Genomic DNA, 24412 nt, shown 5'->3' on the forward strand with positions numbered 1-24412 from the left:
TAATTTGGGAATTTGGGGGACTTTAAGTGAGATGACTGGATTTTTTTTCCCCCATCTCTGAGTACAAAGTATCTCTTCCCCTTGACTTTTGAAGGTGATGTGCAGGCTTTTCCATAGTTACTCAGAACAAGGCATCAGTTTTGCCTCCAAGGAAGGGCATTATGCATGGAAAAGAAAAACCGAAGTATTTTTCACTGTCTCCAGTGTTGTTTAGGATAGCAGCAGAAGTATTTTACTATCCAGTTCTGATGGTTTTGATATATCCAACAAGTTATCATTTTGATTACCTAACTACCTTTGCTCTAGTTTCTTATTTTCAAGCCTTTAAATCAGATGAGAAGCATGTGTGAATAGGTGGGAGTTAGAGGTTAAAATTTTAGATAAGGTGGCAAAAGAAGGGATTCACTTGAGTCAAAACCTTAAGGAAGTAACAGCTAAACAATGAATATATTTGGAGGAGAGTATTCTAGGAAGAGGAAAGAGCGGCTCTGAGGTTAAGTCAGGGGTATACAATTTGTCATGGAGAGCACTGAAGGACTTTGAACAGAGGAGTGACATGATTTGGTTTTCCTTTTAATCATTCTGTTATATATACTAAATACATGGTAATAGATAGTGATAGGTGCAAAAAAAAATGACAATTTCCATGCTCTTCTTATATCTTAACAGAGTTGGGATACAGTTATCTGAAGCCCAGTGTTACAAATTGGAATCAAGAAAACAATCTCTTTATCTTACCATTTAATTCATCTACAACTTAAAATGTTTTATGCTGCCAGATTATCTAACGCTTGTTTCTTTTGTCCACCTTTGTTTGTGTTTTTATGTTAAATAAATAATCCCTATGAATTGATAGAGACAGATGTTTTAGAGAAGCTTGTATTGTTTCAAAACTAAATTAGTGTTTTTTAAAACTTGATTTTTTATTGAATAAAAAATAGGTTTTTTAAAGCATATAGCTGACATTTGAGGGCTTTTACTATTCCAAACATTGCTCAAAATGTTTTCACTATTTGCACATACAAAATGTGGATTATCACATTCTGTCCTCTCAAAAATCCAGTGAAATAAGTTTTATTATTACCCCCACATTCATAGATAAGGAATTGGAACTTCAGAGAGTTTAAATTGCCTAAGGTTACAAAAGTTTATATACCATCTGTGACCTTTGATAGGCTGGAAAGTAACATAAGCAAGTTCTGTATATGAATATACTGATTCCAAGGAAAGCTAAATTGGTAATTGTTGAAAAAAGAAAAAAAAAAGGCTAATATTAAGCCCCCAAGCAGGAAAACAAGTATCTGAAAGAACAGACCTTTGGCAAGTTTTAAGAAAAGGGACCCCAGGAACAGTGTAATTTTCAAAGGATATGTTAATCGTGGTTTTCACCCTGTTTTGTGAAAATGCCTCAGGAGCCATTTGGTGAGAGTGACAATGATCTTGAGGGGAAAAGAAAATGGTAGGGCTCTGCTTTCCTTCCCCATTCCCATACATTTTAAAAATATGTAGGTATTAAAGTTAAGATTTGGGAAGGTGGGGCAGCAGCAGACAGGGTTCTATCACTTAAAACGAAAATTGGGAAAACATTACACTAAATTTGGTGCTACTGGTCACTAAAAGTCTTTTCACTCTCTTTATTTTAATCCCATGCTGAAACTTTTATATTTGATTTTTCTGAATAGGATTCTTACAAGGAGCACATTTACCAGAAAATTGAAATGTCTGGCTATCATGGCATTTGTTCCTTGCTATAAATCATTAAATTGTCAGTATGGTATGTTCATTGATACATTCCTAAATCTCTTAGAAGCATCGTAGGTTAGACTTGAGAGTCTCTCTATGTCTGGGGCACTGACAAGATGTAGTTTCTAGACTTGCAAAACTTTGTTTACATGCCTTGGACTGTGGGTGTTTTCCCAGTATCATACCATGTATGTTAGGTACTAGATATAGCTAGTTGGCCTCCTTTAACACCTCAGTCCTCATTGTGTCATTAGCCTGCCCAGTGGGTGATAATCTCATGTAGTCTATTAGACTCCCTCAAATAGACTACATGAAATTATTAGACTCATGTAGTCTAATAGACTACATGAGATTATTAGACTTCCTCTAGTAGAAGAAGGCATAGGAGCTTTCTTCTACTAGTTTCATAGTTTTAGGTCTTTTATTTCAGATTTTAATTCACTTTCAATTGAATTTTGCATATGGTGAGAAGTAAACATTTAATTTCATTGTTCTGCATGTGGATATCCAGTTTTCCTAACACTATTTGTTAAAGAGACTGTCTCTCTAGTAGAGGGAGTCTAATAGACTACATGAGACTATCATCCACTGGGCAGGCTAAATTCATTATTAGTAAGGCTAAATTCATTATTCTTCAGATTGGATTAGTGCCTAAAATCATTTATTTTTAACTGACTTTCGTGATGTACTAAGAGAACAGCTCTTCTACTTGATTAAGCTGTGGGTTCTACTGTCAGGTATTTTCATTACAACTTTATTTCACCAAACTATAACTGTAGCAGGACGAGCCGCAGACAAAACCTCTCAGACACCGAGTTGTAGAAGGAAGGGCTTTATTCAGCTGGGAGCATTGGCAACCTACTGCCTCCAAATCCGAGCTCCTCAAGTGCACAATTTCTGTCCCTTTTAAGGGCTCACAACACTAAAGATTTCACATGAAAGGGTTGTGATTGATTTGAGCAAGCAGGGGGTACGTGACAGGGGCTGCATGCACTGGTGGTCAGAGAGAAACAGAACAGGGCAGGGAGTTTCACAGTGTTCTTCTATACAATGCCTGGAATCTATGAATAACATCGGTTTTTAAGTTATGAGTTGATTTTTAACTACTGGGTTTAGGCCAGGCAGGCCCATGTCCGGTTTTGGGCCTGGCGCCGGGCTGCCTGTCTTTGGTTTTACTTCCCTGTTGTTTTTTCTTAGAACAGGTACTGAGTATAAAATAATATGAGAGGGTCTTTCTCTTCCTTCATAAGAATGATTAAGATTGACAGCCAGCCCTTTTATTTTAAAGTAACATTTTTTTTACATTTTAAAAAAATTTATTAATTTTAAAAGTTGACATGTAACATGTATTTATTGTACACAACATGCTTTTTTGAAGTATATATACATTGTGAAATGGTTAAGTCTAGCTAACAAATATATTACCTCACATAGTTATCATTTTTGCAGTGCGAATACTGAGCATCCACTCTCAGCATTTTTCAAGAACATAGTATGTAATCATTAGCTATAGTCACCACGTTGTACAATTTATCTCTTAAACTTAATCCTCCTATCTAACCATAAGTATGTGTCCTTTAACCAACATCTCCCTAACCCTCCTCACCTGCTAAACACTCCAGACTCTGGTAACTACCATTCTACTCTCTACTTCCATGAGATCAACTTTTTTAAGATTCTACATATGAGGGAAATAATGTGTTATTTATCTGTCTGTGCCAGGCTTATTTCATTTAATGCCCTCCAGATTCATTCATATTGTCAAAAATGACAGTATTTTCTTCTTTTAAATTCCTGAATCAGTCAGATTTGGTGGCTCATGCCTATAATTCCAGCACTTTGGGAGGTCCAGACAGGAGGATCACTTGAAGCCAGGACCTCAAGACAGCTTGAGCAGCATAGCATAGCAAGACCCTGTCCCTACAAAAAATTTAAAAAATGAGCTAGGCATGGTAGAATGTGCCTGCAGTCCTAGCTACTGAGGAGGGTGGGGCAGGAGGATCACTTCACCCCAAGAGTCCAAGGTTGCAGTGAGCTATGATCATGCCACTGCTCTCCAGCCTGGGCAACAGAGCAAGACCCTGTGTCTTAAAAAAACAACAAAAAAAATTGCTGCGTAGTTTTCCATTGTGTTCATATACTATTATTTTCTTTATCCATTCATCTGTTAATGGACACTGAGGTTGATTCCATATCTTGGCTGTTGTGAATAGCTATAATAAAAGTAGGAAGTACAGATGTCTCTTCAACATACTGATTTTATTTACTTTAGATATATACCAAGGAGTGGCATTACTGAATTATATGGTAGTTTTTTTTTAATTTTTCAAGGAACCTCCATAGTGTTTTCCTTAGTGGCTCTACTAATTCACATTACCAACAAGTGTAGGAGGATTCACTTTTCTCCACACTCTTGCCAACACTTAACTCTGTTTTGTCTTTTTGCTAATAGCCATTTCAACAGGAGATAATATCTCATTATGGTTTTCATTTGTATTTGCCTGATGATTTATGACATTGAGCATTTTTTCATATACCTGTTGACAATTTATATGTTTTCTTCTGAGAAATGTTTGTTCAGGTGTTTGTGCATTTTTTTAATTGGGTTATTTTCTTGTTATTGAGTTGAGTTCCTGATATTTTTCGGATATTAATCCCTTATCAGATATATAGTTTGCAGATATTTTCTCCCATTCTATGGGTTTTCTCTTCACTTTGTTGATTGCTTCTTTTGCTGTGCAGAAGCCTTTTAGTTTGTTGAAATCTCATCTATTTTTTATTTTGTTGCCTATGCTTTTGAGGTTTCATTCAAAAAATTCTTGCCAGACCAATGTCATGGAGCATTGCTCCTGTGCTTTCTTCTACTAGTTTCATAGTTTTAGGTCTTATATTTCAGATTTTAATTCACTTTCCGTTGAATTTTGCATATAGTGAGAAGTAAGCATTTAATTTCATTCTTCTGCATGTGGATATCCAATTTTCCTAACACTGTTTGTTAAAGAGACTGTCCTTTCCCCATTGTGTGTTTTTCACATCTCTGTCAAAAATTAGTTGGTTGTAAATGCATGGATTTATTTCTGGGCTCTATTCTATTATAATGGTCTGTGTGTCTGTTTTTATGCTAGTTACCTGTTGATTTGATTCCTATAGTTTTGTGTAGTATATTTTGAAGTCAGGTAGTGTGATCCCCTCCAGCATTGTTCTTCTTGCTTAAGATTCCTTTGGCTCTTTGGGGTCTTTTGTGGTTCCACATGAGTTTTAGGATTACCTTTTCTGTTTTTATGAAAAATGTCATTGGTATCTTAAGAAGGATTGCATTGAATCTGTAGATTGCTTTGGGTAGTGTAGACATTTTAACAATACAGGCATGTGTCACACAGTGATGTTTCAGTCATCAGCCTACCACTTCTTTTTTTTTTTTTTTTGAGATGAAGTCTCACTCTGTCACAAGGCTGGAGTACAGTGGCGCAATCTTGGCTCACTGCAACCTCTGCCTCCCAGGTTCAAGCAATTCTACCTCAGCCTCCCAAGTAGCTGGGACTACAGGCGTGCGCCACCATGCCCAGCTAATATTTTTATTTTCAGTAGAGATGGGGTTTCACCATGTTGGTCAGGATGGTCTCAATCTCTTGACCTCGTGATCTGCCTGCCTCAGCCTCCCAAAATGCTGGGATTACAGGCATGAGCCACCACGTCTGCCCAGCATACCACTTCTAAGCCAGTAGTCCCGTAAGGTCATAATGGGGCTGAAAATTTTCTATCACAGAATAATAATATATTCTGCAACTGAAGTGTTCTGTATATATGTGTTAGGCCCATTTGGTCCAGAGTATAGTTTAATTCTGATGTTTTCTTGTTAATTTTCTCTCTAGGTGATAGAACAACATCACCTAATGATGTTGTAGCCATCATAAGACCACAGCTTAATGCATAACCATTTATATTTTTAGATACACAAATAGTTACCCTTGTATAATAATTATCTAAAGTATTCAGTAGAGTAACATGCCGTCCAGGTTTGTAGCTTGGAAGCAATAAGCTGTGCTATATAGCTTAGGTGAGTAGTAGGAGTAGTAGGCTATACCATCTAGATATGTATAGCTGACGAAATCACCAAACAGCATATTTCTCAGAACATATCCCCATTGCTAAGTGACACAAGACTGTATAAATTCTTCTAATTCATGAACATGGGATCTCATTCCATTTATTTTTGTCTTCTATTTCTTTCTTGAATGTTTTATAGTTTTCAGTGTAGAGATCTTTCACTTCCTTGGTTGAATTTATTCCTAAGTATTTTATTTTCTTTTTGTAGCTATTCTAAATGGGATTATTTTCTTCTTTTTTTTTCCCCAGATAGTTCATTGTTAGTGTATAAAAACACTAGTGATTTTTTTATGTTGATTTTGTTCCCTGCAAGTTTACTGAATTCATTTATTAGTTCTGACAGTATTTTGGTGGAGTCTTTAGGGTTTTCTATATATAAGGGTCATGTAATCTGCAGACAGGGACAGTTTAACTTATTTCTTTTGTCTTGCCTAATTGTTCTGGCTAGGACTTCTAGTACTATGCTGAATAGAAGTTGCAAGAGTCAGTATTCTTGTCTTGTTCAGGATCTTGGAGGAAAAGCTCAACTTTTCCCTGTTCAGTGTATTAGCTGTGAGTTGTTGCATATGGCCTTTAGTGTGTTGAGGTACATTTCTTCTACAACTAATTTGTTGAGTGTTTTTATGAAAGGATGTTGAATTTTGTCCAGTGCTTTTTCTGCATCTATTGATCATAGGGTTTTTGTCCATCAATTCTGTTAATGTGATGTACCACATTTATTGATTTGTTTGTGTTGAACCATTGTTGGACCATTGCTTCACTTGATCATGATGTTTAATTTCCATGTATGTGTGCATTTTCCAAAGCTCCTCCTTTTATTGACTTCTAGTTTTATACCATTGTGGTCAGAAAAGATACTCTATATGATTTCAGTTTTCTTAAATTTGTTAAGATTTGTTTTGTGGTCTAACATATCTATTGTGAGGAACGTCCCATGTGTAGTTAAGAATAATAATATATTCTGCAACTGAAGTGTTCTGTATATATGTGTTAGGCCCATTTGGTCCAGAGTATAGTTTAATTCTGATGTTTTCTTGTTAATTTTCTCTCTAGATGATCTGTCCATTGCTGAAAGTGAGGTGTTGAATTTCCCTACTATTATTGTGTGTAGTCTTTCTCTCCAGATCTGTTAATATACGCCTTATATATTTAGGTGTTCCAATGTTGGGTGCATATTATATTTATAATTGTGATATCCTCTTGCTGAATTATCAATATATAATACTTTGTCTCTTTTTTAGTTTTTGACTTAAAGTCTATTTCATCTGATAGAAGTATAGCTATTCCTACTGTCTTTTGGTTTCTAGTTGCATAGAATATCTTTTTAAATCTCTTTACTTTCAGTATGTATATGATGAAATGAGTCCCTTATAGGCAGTATATAGATGGGTCTTTTTAAAAATCCAACCAGTCACTCTGTGTCTTTTGATTGGAGAATTTAATCCATTTATATTTAAGGTATTTATGTATTGATAGATAAGGGCTTAACTGCTGCCACTTGTTTCCTAATTGTTTTCCATTCTTACTGTCATTGTGGCTAAGTGATTATCTCTAATAGTACATTTGATTCTTTGCTTTATATTTATTTTTTGTATTTATTGCAGGTTTTTGCTTTGTGATTACCATAAGGTTTACAAAAAAAAACAGTTATTTTAAACTGATAACAACCTAAAAATAAACTTTTTACTACACTGTCCCTCAGTGTTTTGAATTTTTGATGTTACAATTTACATCATTATTGCATATTCTTTACCAAATTTTGAATCCAGGTTTTCGAAGTTTTCTGTTCTTATTCTTTGAATAACCTTTCTACCTGTTTGCCTTTCTCTACTCCCTTTTGAACTCTAATGACTCAAAAATTTGCTGTTAATGCTGTCTTATAAATTCCGTAAGCTTTCTTTTATTCCTTTTCAATCTTCTTTTTTTCCTGACCATATATTTTCAAATAACCTGCCTTCAAGTTCACAGATCTTTTGCTTCTTTGATTTTGCTATTGATGTTCTTTATTGCATTTTTCATTTTATTCATTGTATTTTTCAGCTCCAGTATTTCTGCTTGATTTTCTTTTAATTATTATTTCAATCCATTAATTTTCTCATCTTGTCATTTGCTATTTTCCTCATTTTGTTCAATGTTTCTGTGTATTTTCTTGAAGTTCATTGAGCTTCCTTAAAATAGCTGTTCGAATTCTTTGTCAGACTTTTGAGACATCTCCATCTCTTTTGGGTTTGTCATTGGAAGTTTATTTTGTCTGTTTTATAAGGTCATGTTTCCCTGGTTGTTCTTGATCCTTCCTGTTGTGCATCTATATCTGCATGTTGAAGAAATAGGTACTTATTGGAATGTTTGCAGCCTGGCTTTATCTGGCTCTTTATCAGTAAGCCTGTTGTTAGATCCTGGGCAGGTCATCTGGCGTGATCTCTAAGCCCATGACTGTTGCAACTGTTACAGCATTAGGCTTTCTGTACCCAGAATTACCATGGTCAGAATAACAATAGACTAGAATCTGTTGTTACCACGGCTGGCACAGCTCTGGGGTGCATCTGAAAATCATGAGGCCTACCTGTTACTGAGGTTTGACTGAAACCTAAGGCTGCTGTCATCATCCAGCAGTGATGGGAGCCAGAGATTGAGTCCATTTTGTGAGGGCTATAGTTTACCACCTGTCACTGGGATAGGTGAGGAGATTCAGTTCACAGATACCAACCTGTATTCAGTTACCATGAGGGGTCTGCCTGGCACTGGATTTTTACTGTGGCAGGCCCAGTATTAGGAACCAAGGGAAAGTCCTACACTTCTCTTTTTTTCCTCAAGCAGAGGAGATATCTCTGCATTCTGCTGAGTAGGATTGTGGGAGGGTTGACACAGATACTGTAAAATTATCCTTTCTATCCTCTTCAATGGGTATTTTCTTATTAGTATGCCATAAACAGGTATTGTGAACTTTCACTTGGTTTTCTTAGCTCTTTTGAAGATGTGTTCATGCATGGATAGTTATTCAAAATGATGTTTCCACAGGGGGATGATAACTGGAGAGTCCTCTTTCTCCATCTGGCTCTGCCTTCTTATAACATTAATTTGTTCCATTACAAAAGTAATGTCTATCCATTATCAAACTCTTACCAAATACAAACATTTCTAAAGAAGAAAACCACTTGTAATTCTAACACTAAGGGCCAGCCACTTTTTGCATTTTGTTGAATGTTTAAGTTTTTCACTTAAAAAAAACTTGTAAAATTTTGAAGTAATTGTACATTCTTAAAATCTTGTAAAAATAGAGTAAATGGGTTCCATGTATTCATCCAGTTTCCATCTATGGTCTGATTTTACATAGCTATAGTAAAATATCAAAAACAGGAAATTAACATTGGTACAACTCAATTTATATTTTATCAGTTTTACATATACTCATCTGTGCATCTGTGTAGTTCTATGCAAATTTATCACTTAGATTCTTGTAACAATCATCACAATCAAATTACAGAACTGTTTTATTGCCCCATAGATTTCTTACGCTACCTTTTTTTTTTTGGAGACAGAGTCTCACTCTGTTGCCCAGGCTGGAGTGCTATGGCACAATCTTGGCTCACTGCAGCCTCTGCCTCTCTGGTTCAAGCGATCCTCTGGACTCAGCCTCCCAAGTAGGTGGGACTACAGGCATGCACCACCATGCCCAGCTAATTTTTGTATTTTTGGTAGAGATGGGGTTTCGCCATGTTGACCGGGCTAGTCTTGAACCCTGAGCTCAAGCTCTCTGCCCACCTCAGCCTCCCAAAGTGCTAGGATTACAGGCGTGAGCTACCACGTCCAGCTTCGTATGCTACCTCTTTATAGTTACAACTTTCTCCCTTCATTCTACTCTCTAATCCCTAACCGTTGGAAACCACTAAGCTGTTCTGCAGTCCCATAATTTTATTATCTTGAGGATTTTATAAAAGTGGAATCATACAGTATATAGCTTTTTGAGATTGGCTTATTTCACTCAGCATAATTTCCTTGAGAATCCACTAAGTTGTTGAATGTATCAATAATTGGTTCCTTTTTATTGCTGGGTAGTATTCCATCTCTGTACCACAGTTTAGGCATTCACCAATTGAAGGACATTTGGGTTGTTTCCAGTTTGGGGCTGTTACAAATAAAGCTTTTATGAATATTTTTCTGTATGTTTTTGTGTGGACATTAGTTTTCTGAATTTTATGTTAAGCATTCAACAAAGAGGATCACCTGGAACCAGAAACCACATTAGATATTTTAGCAGAAAGTGTTTAATATAGGAAATTGTTCAAACAGTTGTGGGAGAAGTGAAAGAATAAAAGAAAAACATTGAGGTAATACAGAAGTGATAATTGCAAGGACCAGCTTCTAATTCTTAGACTACAGCAACAAAGAGAAGTGGTTTGGGTTATCAGAACCTGTAAGTATGGAGGGATAGTCCTGCAGAGGTGGGACTCAGAAGAAAAGTTGCTGCCTGCTGGTGTTTGTACCATTACCTTAGGACCCTCCTGGAATGAGGCTTAATAAACCTCTGAGCTGAAAGGGCCACCTAGCTAATGAGTACTTCCGGAATTCAGAGAAAGGATCTCTGAAGAGTTGAGACTCAACTGGAGAGGGTTGCTCTTTATCTGCTCTTGTTATCTCAGAAGCTTAAAGGAGGTGCTTTGTGCAGCTGGGTCTCAGACATCTAGAAGGGGGATTATAGCTCGTGTATCTTATGCTCTAATATCCCACTAATCTGTAAAGGAAATGTTGTGGAGCGACACCTCATACAACTAAGAAGTGGTGCATGCGTAGCTGGTACTGGCATCTCTGAGGTATCTAGATGAAGCTGGTCCAGGGAGTTTTAAAAGAACCTTTTGAGTGGAACTGACTGCCACTGCCAGGGCTAAGGGCTTTTGCTGGGCAGATGCTGATGGAAACAGTGTGCAGACAGCAAGGTGCAAGTTCCTTCTATCTTGTTCCTGGCTTCTAATCCTTATCTAATGTCCCACATTGACAGAATCTAATGAAAGGGGGCTGGCAGAGGAGAAATATAGTTTGCAGCATCCCAGTTCCAGTAGCACAAAACAGTATATAGAAGGGTGGATTTAAGAGAGATAATAGGTTGTTAAGTGGCATTCTTATCATCAAAATCCTTTTTGCTTTTGAGGAATTCCCCACTATGTGAGTGGAAGGTCTCCTTCAAATGATCTGTAAAGACCAGATACTTAATTGCTTCCTCTATCCTACAATCTCCTATCTTGTTAACTCCCCTTAGTTAGCATATGGGCATATGAATTAGGCCTAAACTATCAGAATGTTGCTCTGTCCTTCTCTACCCCCCCCTTTTCCTTGTTTTCCTCTCCAGCCTTACTTTGATTCTTTAACAGGACCAATACAGAGAATCAAGAGACAGGAAGTTTTTCTTCTGATAGTGCTGGCAGCAGGAGAATGCAGTTTCCAGTAGAAGCAGTGCCAGTAGTGGCTTTACAGGGTCCAGAGGTGGAAGCAGTCCTGTCCATACAAATGGCACCTGTGGTGCAATCCCAGCAGGGGTTTTTGTTGCCTAGTCTACCCTGGCTCCTTTCCATTTTCTGATCTCAGTTCTTTGTATTTCTTAGCAATATGAACTGCCTAATACCTTCTAAATGAATTCGTTTTCTTCTTAAGTGAGCAAGAATCAATTTCTGTGGCTTACAATTTAGAACACTGATTGATTCATCTTGTTTGTACCTAATAGGATTCATTTAACTGTCTTGTTGAGTAAAGAAATTCTAATATTTTGTGTTTATTTGTAAAAACAAAAAAGAGATGCTAGACTTAGACAATTTTAAGTCTTTAGCCTCACAAGTGTTTGGCAGGATATTTGGAAATTATCAGATATCCTACTGTCAGGGTAGAATAGGGTCAAATCTCCATTGTGATGGTGGTGCTAAGTGTCTGTAACTCTAACAGAAAAATCAGCCAACCATTTTTCTGACTGGTAGAACCTGGGAAAGTTACTTGCTTTAACCAGGGCTATTAGAAAGCAAGTTGAAAACTTGAAAAAGGAGAGAGCTAGAGGAAGGGATCTCAGAATTGTATATATAAACTCTTCAAGTCTCTGGTTGACTCCTGAACCATGCATGTGTGCACCTGACTGAGAGCAGTCTGAACCATGTCCGTCATGGCAGAGATGTGAGACAGCTAAAACTCCATTAAAGAAAACCTGCCATCATTTTAGCTGTAGGAACCAGGCAAAAGAACCTAGATAGTAAGGAGATAATCCTAAATTACAGCGCCAGAGAAAAAGAACCTTAAATTCTAGTATAAAACTCTGGGCCACGTGCAGTGGCTCACGCCTCTAGTCCCAGCATTTTGGGAGATCAAGGCAGATGGGTTGTGTGAGTCCAGGAGCTGGAGACCAGGGCCTGGGCAACATGGCAAGACCTTGTTTCTACAAAAAATACAAAAATTATCCAGGTGTAGTGGCATGCATCTGTGGTCTCAGCTACTCCAGAGGCTGAGGTGGGAGGATCATGTGAGCCCAGGAGGCAGAGGTTGCAGTGAGCCAAGATTGCACCACTCCAGCCTAGGTCACAAAGTGAGACTCTGTGTCCAAAAAACAAACAAACAAAAAACACTGCTCAAGTCTTTACCAGACCACCCTGGGCAACATAGCAAGTTTGGGCCTTAGCCTTCTGGGTGCCAAGAAGGGGAAAGAGGCCTTAAATATGAAGACTTTTCTTTATCTGCTTGCCTTCACCCGCATCCCCCATAGCACCCTGTACCCTATTCTCTGTAAGAATGTCTGATTTAGTCTGTCCAGAGGGTGGAGAGTGGGGCCTCTAATGTTACTATGTGGCGGTAGGTGAGTACTCACCAATGCTTGGGATGGGCATGTGGGGTTTCAGGGGTCTAGTTGCACCTTTTAATGACTCAATCAATTCTGGTCTCAGCTCCATCCATGCCTTAACCTCTAGTGCTACCTGATGCCTCCAGTTCCTTTACTTCTCCAATGTTGTGTGCAAATTGGCTTGATTCTTTTGTCTTCTTTTCCCTTGTAGATTTTTAATTTTCAGTTTTCTCAAGCCTGTGAAACTGGTCCAGTTTTCCCATAGAACTGATGTTTATGGTCTCTTTTGCATAAACCTAGCACTTGACCCTCCCAGTCTTGAAACTTGAGAAAGTTACATTTGTCTTATCTGAATTCCTTTCTCAGGAAGCCAACCATCAGGCCTCCCAGGTAGTATCAAAGAGCTGAAAACTTACCAGATCACTGCATCTGGACAATGAGATGCCAGAACTCTTACCTGGCATAAGTGCCTAACCAACCACCTGCTTCCTGTTGAGCAACTCCTTTTCCTTAGCCCTCCCTAAGTCTTATGTTTCCACACATGGTTATATTTCTTCCCTCCTCTATAGACCCCTGATTTTAGTTAATCGGGGAGATAGATTTGAGACTGACCTCCCGTCTGAACTTTAGCACCCTATAAAGCCTTCTTCCCTGGCAATAATCATTGTCTCAGTGACTGGCTTGCTGTGCTGTGAGCAGCAGGACCTAGACCAAACCCCTGGTGTTTTGGTAACACCTGTTAAGTCATTTACCACATTCCAACTGTGAATTTTGGTGATAAGTTTTTTCTTTTTCTTTTGGACATTTATGTCTCTTTTGTTCCTATAAGGTTATTTTTGTAGGGAGTAGGTATAAGTGCCATGGATTTATTCACCTTTTGAAATTTTTTTGTCCTTAACAGTGAGTGTTGACATGAGAAAATATGGAACCCACCTTTTTATAGATGTCTTTTTCCTGTAGCATGCATTCTTAGTGGTGGTGATACTTGGTTCTTTGGGAGGGTTGAAATCTTAGATAAAACAATGGACAAAAATCTTATCCTTAGTATTTAATTGTGGGGTAGAGGGTTTGGTAATGCAAAAACCTTGAGAAACAGTGTCCTATAGCATTTCCTTTATTCTTGAAATTAATTAACTTTACAGAATATATATTTGTATTGATTTTTCTGTGTCTGTTTTTCCTGGGCATAGTGTGTCTTTCTGTTATGTGTGTTACATTTTCATGTTTGAAAACACCAGCTAAAGTATTTGCTTTATCTCCTTTGATACTCTACATTATTATATTTCTTTCATTTTGTGCTTTTCTCAAATCTGTTTAACATGTCCATGACTTTTTCTTTTTCTTTTTTTTTTTTTTGAGACGGAGTCTTGCTCTGTCGCCAGGCTGGAGTACAGTGGCGCCATCTTGGCTCACTGCAACTTCTACCTCCCGGGTTCAAGCGATTCTCCTGCCTCAGCCTCCTGAGTAGCTGGGACTACAGGCGCGTGCCACCACACCCAGCTAATTTTTGTATTTTTAGTAGAGACAGGGTTTCACCATGTTGGACAAGATGGTCTCGATCTCCTGACCCCGTGATCCACCCACCTCGCCTCCCAAAGTGCTGGGATTACAGGCGTGGGCCATCCATGACTTTTTAAACCTGGCTTTTTGTTGTTGTTTCCCACGTTTTTAACTCTGTTTTTTGTTTTTTTAACTCTGTCAGCCCTCTTTTCATCACTTGTCACCTTAATTCTTCTTTAAACTTTTTAGTCTTTTTTTCCTTTAGATCAGGGGTCCTCAAACCCTGGGCCACAGACCAGTACCAGTCCATGGCCTGTTAGGAACCAGGCCGCACACCAGGAGGTGAGTGGCAGGCAAGCCGACATTACCTCCTGAGCTCTGCCTCCTGTCAGATCAGCAGCAGCATTAGATTCTCATAGGAGTGCAAACCCTATCGTGAACTATTAATGCGAGGGATCTAGGTTGCACGCTCCTTATGAGAATCTAATGCCTGATGATCAAGGTGGAACAGTTTCATCCCGGAACCATTCCCCGCAACCTGTCTTTGGAAAAACTGTCTTCCATGAAACCGATCCCTGGTCCCAAAAAGTTTGTGGACTGCTGCCTTAGATCATATCTTATATTTATCACCTCTCAATGTTTTCCATCTAATTTTGGCCTCTATCCTACATTTGTTTCTTTCTAATAATTACTTCTCAGCACCAAGACAAGGAAGATGAGACCAGTGAGGGACTTACCTCAATCACAAAATTTAAGGAAGTAAGAAAAAACTCAATAATCAAGATAAATATTTTATTGCAATATTTTTTAAAAGGACTAAATTACTGTATAATGAGCAAAATATCAAAATTTTTAATAAAGACAGGATGGATAGTTACTGAATGAAACAGTCTGTTAGAAGTTTGGGGCACATATGTGTGTGTAATATAGTGATGTGAGCTTTATTGCATAATACATCCTCTTAACCAAATCTGTCATTTCCTTTGCCCTGTAGACTCATCTTCTCCCGTTTTTTTTTTTTTTCACTTTGTTGAGATGTAAAACTTTTGTGTTACTCACAGACTTTCTATACCACTTACAATTCATGCTTTTCTCTTCTGTGCCACCTATGCTTCAGATCATAGATGGTAGAAATGGCTCCCTTGTCTGCATAGGAAGGTGTTTGCCAGAGAAAATGGTGAATTATGAGCTATATGTTCTTTTATTTTTATAAAACTTTAATAAGTATATTTAACACATTACAAAATGTAAAACATTTTAAGAAATACTGGCTGGAAATATAATGGGAATTATCATGGAGTAAAAGTTTAAAACTCCTGGGCTACTTACAGCAATAGACTGATCATCTGCTTTACTTTATTTGGTTCTTTAGATCAGCATTTCCCAATCTTTTTGGCACCAGGGACCAGTTTCATGGAAGACAATTTTTCCATGTAGTGGGTGACGGGGGATGGCTTTGGGATGAAACTCTTCCACCTCAGATCATCAACTATTAGATTCTTATAAGGAGCGAACAACCTAGATGCTTTGTATACACAGTCGTTGTAGGGTTTGTGCTCCTATGAGGATCTAATGCTGCTGCTGATCTGACAGGAGGCAGAGCTCAGGTGGTAATGCTTGCTTGCCTGCTGCTTACTGCCTGCTGTGCGGCCCAGTTACTAACAGCCCATGGACTGGCACGGATTTGTGACCTAGAGTCTGGGGACTCCTGCTTTACATAGCATATGTTTCATTTCCTCCAAGAAGCTATTCTCAGTAATTAGACTTGATTCTTAAGATGCCTGGATATTTAGAATTCAGTTAAATTTATGATCATTATTTATGAATGTTGGACATTATCGCTTATGTCTTTCTGTATTTATAATTACTGAAGCAGGATATGCATTGTTTTTCCCTTTTGCTTCTTTCTAGCACACTCTACTTCTCATTGTAGGTTTATTATTGTCCAGCACATACTGATTCAGGAAATTTAACTTGAATCCTTTAATCAGTCAGAACCATGATTTCTTATCTTAAGTTGTTTCATAGCCTAAAGAAAATGGTAGAGTTAGTTTATATTGTGTTTGCTAAATAAACTGATGATGTAAAAGGTGGATGTTGTTAAGGGAAGGAGAGAATAAACAATAAACCCTGGGAGGAGTACAGGATGTAAATTCTGTTGAGCAAATAAGTTCACTGTCGTGTTGCCCAGAGCGGATTCTTTTCCCTCCAAGGTTAAGAATCTTTTCAGGAGAGGATATTGATTGACTCTCTCTTCTGTATCTGGTGGAAAAAGAGGTGGTAAATGTGACATATTCCTGTCATATTTTAATTCATTTATTGAGATTAAAAACAAGGATGTAAAACATTCATTTTTTATATTCTTGAGTCAAGAGCACTGAATCAAAAAGTTGACATTTTCACTAAATGTTTACACCTTAATGCGGAGTTTTCTCTAGATAGCTCACGTAGATCTTATGTAATATTCATTTTATTTTTTTCCTTTAGCTGGAAGTGCTCCTGGTTGTTACTATCAAAGACATATAAAAGCCTAGAAGTTAATTTTAGATACTTAAAAGGAAATGTTAACATTTTTATCTTGCTTTGTTAAATTTCATAAGATTTGATAAATGAGATATCAAGAATATTTAATGAAATAAAATTATTGATGGGCATTTACTTTTGAATAATGTAGTAAGAAAAAAGTAGTAAATGTCTACTCTGAAACTTATTTTGGCCTTAAAAAATATATATGCTTTTAGCTCAGCACAATAGCTTCTGCCTGTAACCCCAGCAACATGAGAGGCCAGGGTGGGAGGATTGTTTAAGGCCAGGAGTTCGAGACCAGCCTGGGCAACATAGGCTCCATCTTTTTTTTTTTTTTTTTTTTTGAGACGGAGGTCTCACTCTGTCACCCAGGCTGGAGAGCAGTGGCGCAATCTCGGCTCACTGAAACCTCGGCCTCCCGGGTTTAAGCAATTCTCTGCCTCGGCCTCCCAAGTAGCTGGGATTACAGATGCCCCCCACCACGCCCAGCTGATTTTTGTGTTTTTAGTAGAGACAGGATTTCACCATCTTGGCCAGGCTGGTCTTGAACTCCTGACCTCGTGATCCACCCGCCTTGGCCTTCCAAAGTGCTGGGATTACATGCATGAGCCACAGTGCCCAGCCAGCAAGGCTACATTTTAAAAAAATTTTAAAAACTAGCAGGGCATGGTGGTATGTGCCAGTAGTCCCAGTTGGGAGGCATGAGAATCACCTGAACCCAGGAGTTCAAGGCTGGAGTGAGGCTATGTTCATGCCATTGCACTCCAACCTGGGCAATAGAGCAAGACCCTCACCTCAAAAATAAATAAAAATAAAAGTTATCCTTTTGGTGGTGTTCTCACCAGTTAACTCAAAGCATTTGATGAAAAATATCAGCTCTGTTTTAGAAATAGATGTTTGTAGCATATGTGACAACTCATTTGTAAGAGTAGTGAGTGAAATTTGGCTTTTGGTAACTGTGCCTTTGTACATTCTTATCTTCAGATAAGTTATTTGAGTAGAAAAATAAAAAGTAACAAGTCTCCCACCAGCACAGAATGAGTATGTTCATGTTTTGGCTTTGGGGTGTAACACTTCTAAGGATGTAATTAGCTTTGCTTTTCATTTTCTACTTTTTCTCCACAGCCTCACGATTTTGATGAATGTCGATTTGATATTAGTGTGAATGATAGTGTTTGGTATCTTCGTGCTCAGGATCCAGATCATAGACAGCAATGGATAGATGCCATTGAACAGCACAAGGTAAGTTCCCTAATGTTTACCTGTCCATGGAGGACTAGGTAAGAGATTGTTGACAATACCTTAAAAAAAAGTTGACATGTGACATTAGTTACTGAAACATTGAACATTATTTGGATGATAAAGATTAAAGCAGTTCATATGTAAATTTTTGAAATAATTTTTATTTTTAACACTTTAGTTGTACTAAGGGTATTTGCTATGATAAATATTATTCGGCTGGGCATGGTGGCTCACGCCTGTATTCCCAGCACTTTGGGAGGCCGAGGCAGGTGGATCAGCTTAGGTCAGGAGCAATACCAGCCTGGCCAGCATGGTGAAACCCCTTTTCTACTAAAAATACAAAAATTAGCCGTGCTTAGTGGTGAGCGCCTGTAATCCCACCTACACAGGAGGCTGAGGCAGTAGAATTGCTTGAATCTGGGAGGCAGAGGTTGCAGTAAGCCAAGATTGGGCTACTGCACTCCAGCCTGGGCAACAGAGCAAGACTCCATCTCAAAAAAAAAAGATAAATATTTTTCATTGTTAACTACAACAAAAATATACCCTTTTTCATAAAACACATTTCGATTTTTTATTTAGGTTTTGCTTCATAATAAATAACTTTTTAATGATCTAAATAAAAGGATTTTTGAAATAACATTGGATTATAAAACGCTAACTTATAAAAGTTTCAATGTTGATTTTTGTTATAACTTTTTGGGTAAATTCTTAATACGAACATTTGTAAATCAGTTATTCTTTGTACATGTGAGACTATCTAATGATAAACCTATAGAAAGTCTTTTTTATATAAATATATAAGGTACATTCATATAATTTAAAGCTAGTCTTTGACTTCTGTTAATAAATATTAAGTAGACTAAAGAAATACATTAATAAATCTGTATTATTAGCTAATTCAGTAATACCATGATAAAACAAACAGAGAACGTTCTAAATCCACTGTGTCATTCTTGAGTATGACTTAAGAGAAGTTTTGCTTGTTTACGTACTTGCCTGTACTTGTTCGTTTGAGTTTCACAAAGTTGTAGTTGAAACACCTGTTTTGGTTATTTTTAACAGGCACAAAATACACACACACCACACACACACACATTTTTAACAGGCACAAAACACACACACACACACACCACACACCACACACACACACACACACGCCCCTATACCCATACACCCAAGAAAAACCAGTCTGGCTTGAGAAAGAAAAGCTAACACGATTGATAAAGAAGTATGCGATTGTGAAATCTCAGGCACTGTTTTGGGTATTTTTAACAAGCACAAAACACACACACACACACCCCTACACCAACACACCCAAGAAAAACCAGTCTCACCTGAGATTTCACAATCCGCATACTTCTTTATCAATCGTATTAGCTTTTCTTTCTTGGTTTATTGATTTAAGATTTCTCCCAGCCTAAATAAAATTGACTATGTTACCTTTCTTTTTTTCTTTGTTTTAGCTTTAGGACTATATATTTAAACTTTAGTGTTAAGTTTTTAAAACATTTTCTAAGTCTTAGTTATCTTGGTAATGTTACTTCAGAAAAGTCTAAATATGGAAAAAAATTATTGTTTTTCTATTATTTAAAAGAGAAATGAGCTAGTATTCAAAAAATCTCAATGCTCTGGAGCCAGGCCATGCATGCAGCCTCTGCCATGTATGACATATGTGAGCTTGGCTGTGTTAATTAACCTCTTCTTAGTGTTTATTCTCAGCTGCCATGTTGGTACTTCTGCTCAAAGTAGTAGTAAGACATAAATGAGATAATATGCAAAGTTACTTACCAGAATGACTGATGTATTTCCCCATTTATGGCATACAGGAAAAGCAAGAGACTTGGAGTCTCAACTAAATTCACTAAATTATACCATCTTGTTTCTGGATGAAGAGTTTTACTTTAGGTGAGAGAAACTAAATGTGCATATAAGGAGAACAGCCTGTTTCATGTTATTTAATCAGGGCCAGCTGTCTCACTAGTGATTAAAGATGTTATTAAGTAGAATTAATTTCTATATTTTTAATGGAGATGACCTTCAAGGGCTTAATCAGTTGATTTTTATTACAGGGCAAGTTTTTTTCTGTTTTCATTAAACATATTTTATTTTGCTCACTTTTCTCTGTTAAGTCCAATGACAGTTCCTTTGCAAGGTTCTCGTTTTGTGTTTTCTTCCTTTAGTGAAGATTAATGCACGAAGTATATATTTCTCCTCTAGTGTTGATTTCTTTACATCTTTGAACAATGGATAGATTTAATCTTTGGGTCTCCCTCAGAGCAGTGGGACTTAAGCTGAGATAACAAATTTTGAGTGATTTTTAGTTCCTGAAAAAAAATACTCAACTGCAGGGTTGTGATGCATTTTACAAGTTTGCCCTTTCTTTTTTTTTGAGATGAGGTCACTTTGTCACCCAGCATGGAGTGTGATCTCGGCTCACTTCAGCCTCTGCCGCCTCGGTTCAAACGATCCTCTCACCTTAGCCTCCCAAGTAGCTGGGACTACAGGCATGCACCACCGTGCCTGGCTAATTAATTTTTTGTATTTTTGGTAGAGACACGGTTTCGCCATTTGGCCCAGGCTGATCTTGAACCGCTGAACTCAAGTGATCTGCCCATGTCAGCTTCCCAAAATGCTGGGATTACAGGTGTCAGCCTCTGCAGCCAGCCACCCTTTCTTATTTTTAAAGATAGTTTATTTGTAGACTAGGAGAAATCATTGTTAATTGTTGTTAATATTATTTAATGTACTAAAGTGAAATATGTGATGTATGCCAACTGAGCAGCCTATCAGTGAATATTTAAGTGAATTCATATTTAGAATATGAATTCTAAAAGTAAATTGTTGAGTTATTTAACATGTAAGAAGGAGAAATTTCAAATGTTGTCATTGTTTTTTTTTCCTCCCATAGACCAGGGCTAGTGAGATGTTTCTTGATTCATTCTTCAGTATCATTAAGGAATATTGATTGTGGAAGCTAAGTTTAGTAATTTTACTATTTAAGTATGCATTATTGTCTTGATCCTCTATATAAAACTGTACAGGCATAATGATGATAATGATAGGAGCTAACACTTATTGAGGATCACCAAGTACTAATCATTGTATTAAGTGCTTTATGTGTTTTATTTTCTCCCTACTATCCTGAAAAATAAAGTATTATTTTGCAGAAGAGGAAACAGGTTTAGATTAAAATTAAGTAATTTGCCTGAGACTGTACTGTCTTTTAGTTTGTGATTTCTGAGTATTCAATTTTGTGTTAATTCTCTTGTCTGTCTGTTACCATTAGTAAACGGACTGTTTATGAACAATTCCCATGAGCTAACCTCCTGCAAATTATGGTGTATAATCTGAGTTCTCCTACTATACCTATGCAAGATAAATATGAACTCATTTTTCTTTTCGCCCGTGGATTGTCAAACAGGACAGTATATTATATTGGTAACTGTTTCAGTAGCGGATTTCAGACTCCAGAGTCTGGCAAATGTGGATTTGAATCCTGGCACTACTATGTATTAGATTAGTGCAAAAGTAACTGTGGTTTTGGACCATGATTTTTTAAATCATTTTAACTAGGCTCAAACACATCTTTATTAATCAAAATAGGAACCATTACAATCAACACATTTTTACCAATAAGAAATAAGTTTGTTTATTCCTGTAGCATAAAAATCTGTGCTTCGGGATTCTACAAACTCTTGGAAAGCGTTTTCTGCATCCTGCTGGTTGTGGAAGCGTTTTCCCTGCAAAAAGTTGTCAAGATGCTTGAAGAAGTGGTAGTCAGTTGGCAAGAGGTCAGGTGAATATGGCGGATGAGGCAAAACTTTGTAGCCCAGTTTGTTCAACTTTTGAAACATTGGTTGTGCAATGTACAGTCAGACATTGTGAAGAAGAATTGGGCCCTTTCTGTTGACCAGTGCTGGCTGTAGGCATTGCAGTTTTCTGTGCATTGCATCTATTTGCTGAACATACTTTTCAGATGTAATGGTTTCACCGGGATTCAGACCGGCAGCAGACCACCAAACAGTGACCATGACCTTTTTTTGGTGCAAGTTTGGCTTTGGGAAGTGCTTTGGAACTTCTTCTTGGTCCAGCCACTGAGCTGGTCGTCACCAGTTGCTGTATAAAATCCACTTTTTGTCACGTGTCACAATCCGATCAAGAAATGGTTCTTTATTGTTGTGTAGAATAAGAGAAGATGACACTTCAAAACTTGCGATTTTTAAAATTTTCACTCAGCTCATGAGGCATCCACTTAATTGAGTTTTTTCACCTTTCCAATTTGCTTTAAATCCCAAACAACTGTAGAATGGTCGACATTGAGTTCTTCGGCAACTTCTTGTGTAGTTCTAAGAGGATCAGCTTCCATGATTGGTCTTAGTTGGTCGTTGTCAACTTCCGATGGCCAGCCACTACTCTTCTCATCTTGAAGGCTCTCATCTCCTTTGCAAACTTTTTGAAACACCACTGCACTGTATGTTCGTTAGCAGTTCCTGGGCCAAATGCGTTGTTGATGTTGCAGGTTGTCTCTGCTGCTTTATGACCCATTTTGCACTCAAATAAGAAAATCATTTGAATTTGCTTTATTTGCTTTTTGTCTGACATCATTTTTTAGTCTAAAATAGATATAAACAGCAAGTAATAAGTCATTAGCAAAAAACATAAAGCAAGAAAGGCACATTAAAATAATGTATAGGCACATTAAAATAATGTATAACCACATTTATTTAAGAATGTAATCCAATATCAAACGGCAAATTTCAACAATGCAAAAACTGCATTAGCACCAACTAATACTAGCTAAGTGGCCTTGGTAAGTTATTGAAAGGAGGAAAATAATGATAGTTTACGGTATGTGTTACCATACCCTCAGCACCCCCACACCCTAACAAAAATAAGCAACAAAATAACCTATCCATGATAAAACAATAGTATTATACTTTGCGGTTAGCCTGGGCACCCATCATTCCAGCTTATTCAGTTCATTTCACAGTTACTTCATCAGTGCACCACTTGCCATTAGTAGACCTGTATTTTTCTGTTGTGATGCCATTGGATGGGCTTTTGTTAGGGCTTACCTGGAAGGTTTTAGTTATTTTCAACATCTGGAGGAAGAGGTCGGGGGTTTCTTTTCCATCCTTCCCAGAAGACCCTTATGCTGATTATAAATTCTTTGTATTGATCTGTTTCACACATACACATTCACACACCCTCCACTCGCGCTCTCTCTCTCTCTCTCTCTCTCACATACATACACGCGTGCAAACAAAATGAGTTTTATTTTACAGGACTTCTAAACAATAATAATGGTGATAGTGATGAAGATAGCTAACATTTCTGAGGATTTATGTATGCCTAACATGATAAACAATTTATATATATTATCTCATTTTTTTCCTCACTTTCATGAGATCAGCATTATTATCCTGTTTTTACAGATTAGGAAATTGGGGCATAGAGAGGTGAAATAATTTGTCCAAGGTCAATCAACTAGTTAGTGAAGAAGTCAGCATTCAGACCTAGGTCTTTCTGACCCAAGAACCAGGGCTTTTGGCCAGGAAGCAATTCTGTGCTGTAAGTATGTATTTCTGTGAATTATGTTTTGTTGACATAAATCATGGGATTCTTGAATCACAGTATTCTTGTATTTTCTGTTTGTTCCTCATATCTATATTATTTAGACCATAACTTCTTAAAGACTCAGACATATTCTAATTAAACTTCTTTGTAGGAATCAGCAAAGCATTGGGCACGCAAATTTTTTATTTGAAATAATTTACAGTATTGTAAAACAGATTTTATGGGAGAAATTTGTGATATTTGAAGGCTTTTCTCCCTTAAAATCCTCATGGTTTGTATTACAGTGATTACTGACAGAATACTTTCTGTCTAGCTTTACTGTTTTTGCCCTCCTTGGCATCCATTCTAGAATGGTTGCTCACTACAAGAAAAGTTTTAACGAAATGACTGTATGATTTAAATGTTCTCAATGTATTAGAAATCACATAATTCAATGTGACATTATACAGCAGCCCCTGCAGAAAAAAGTTATTCCCGAGGTCATTCTTAAATTCAAAAATTATATTTCAATTTATAACATAGAAAAGGACATATGTATACCAGACCAGTAATTTTATTTAGAAATATTGTGCTGGCTTTAATCTGTAGAGTCCATTAATATTCTGCATTTCTCCTTATGATTTTGAGACAACGCTAAATTATTTTTAAAGATAGGGTTTTGTTTTAAATATCTTAGCCATCTTTCATGCTGTCTAGAGGTCAAATGAGATAGTGTTTGTAAAAGTTCTTTAAAAAAAACTGAAAGCTGTATGAATTAAAGTTAAGATTGTGTAAAGTTAAGCTAACATTTTTCTAGTAAAGAGGTGCCTATTGTCAAAGAGCTCTGTGAGCATTTTCTGTATAATTTGTCAAAGATATATAATAAACCACTTTTGATGCTATTATTTTTTTAAATTATAGGATTAT

General features: G+C 37.1%; 1 protein-coding gene across 7 annotated transcripts in view; it reads left to right on the top strand.

The window, feature by feature from the left end:
* The window catches only part of CERT1 (ceramide transporter 1), a 147075-nt gene that overhangs the window by 38632 nt on the left and 84031 nt on the right, over positions 1–24412 (top strand). For all 7 annotated transcript variants that reach the window (XM_004058707.5, XM_031003269.3, XM_055367801.2 and 4 more), the window contains one exon: positions 17813–17929. In XM_004058707.5, coding sequence (XP_004058755.2) covers positions 17813–17929 — 117 coding nt within the window. The remainder of the gene's footprint in view (positions 1–17812; positions 17930–24412) is intronic.

The sequence above is a fragment of the Gorilla gorilla genome, chromosome 19, assembly GCF_029281585.2.
Source record: "Gorilla gorilla gorilla isolate KB3781 chromosome 19, NHGRI_mGorGor1-v2.1_pri, whole genome shotgun sequence".
In the NCBI taxonomy this organism is placed as follows: Eukaryota; Metazoa; Chordata; class Mammalia; order Primates; family Hominidae; genus Gorilla; species Gorilla gorilla.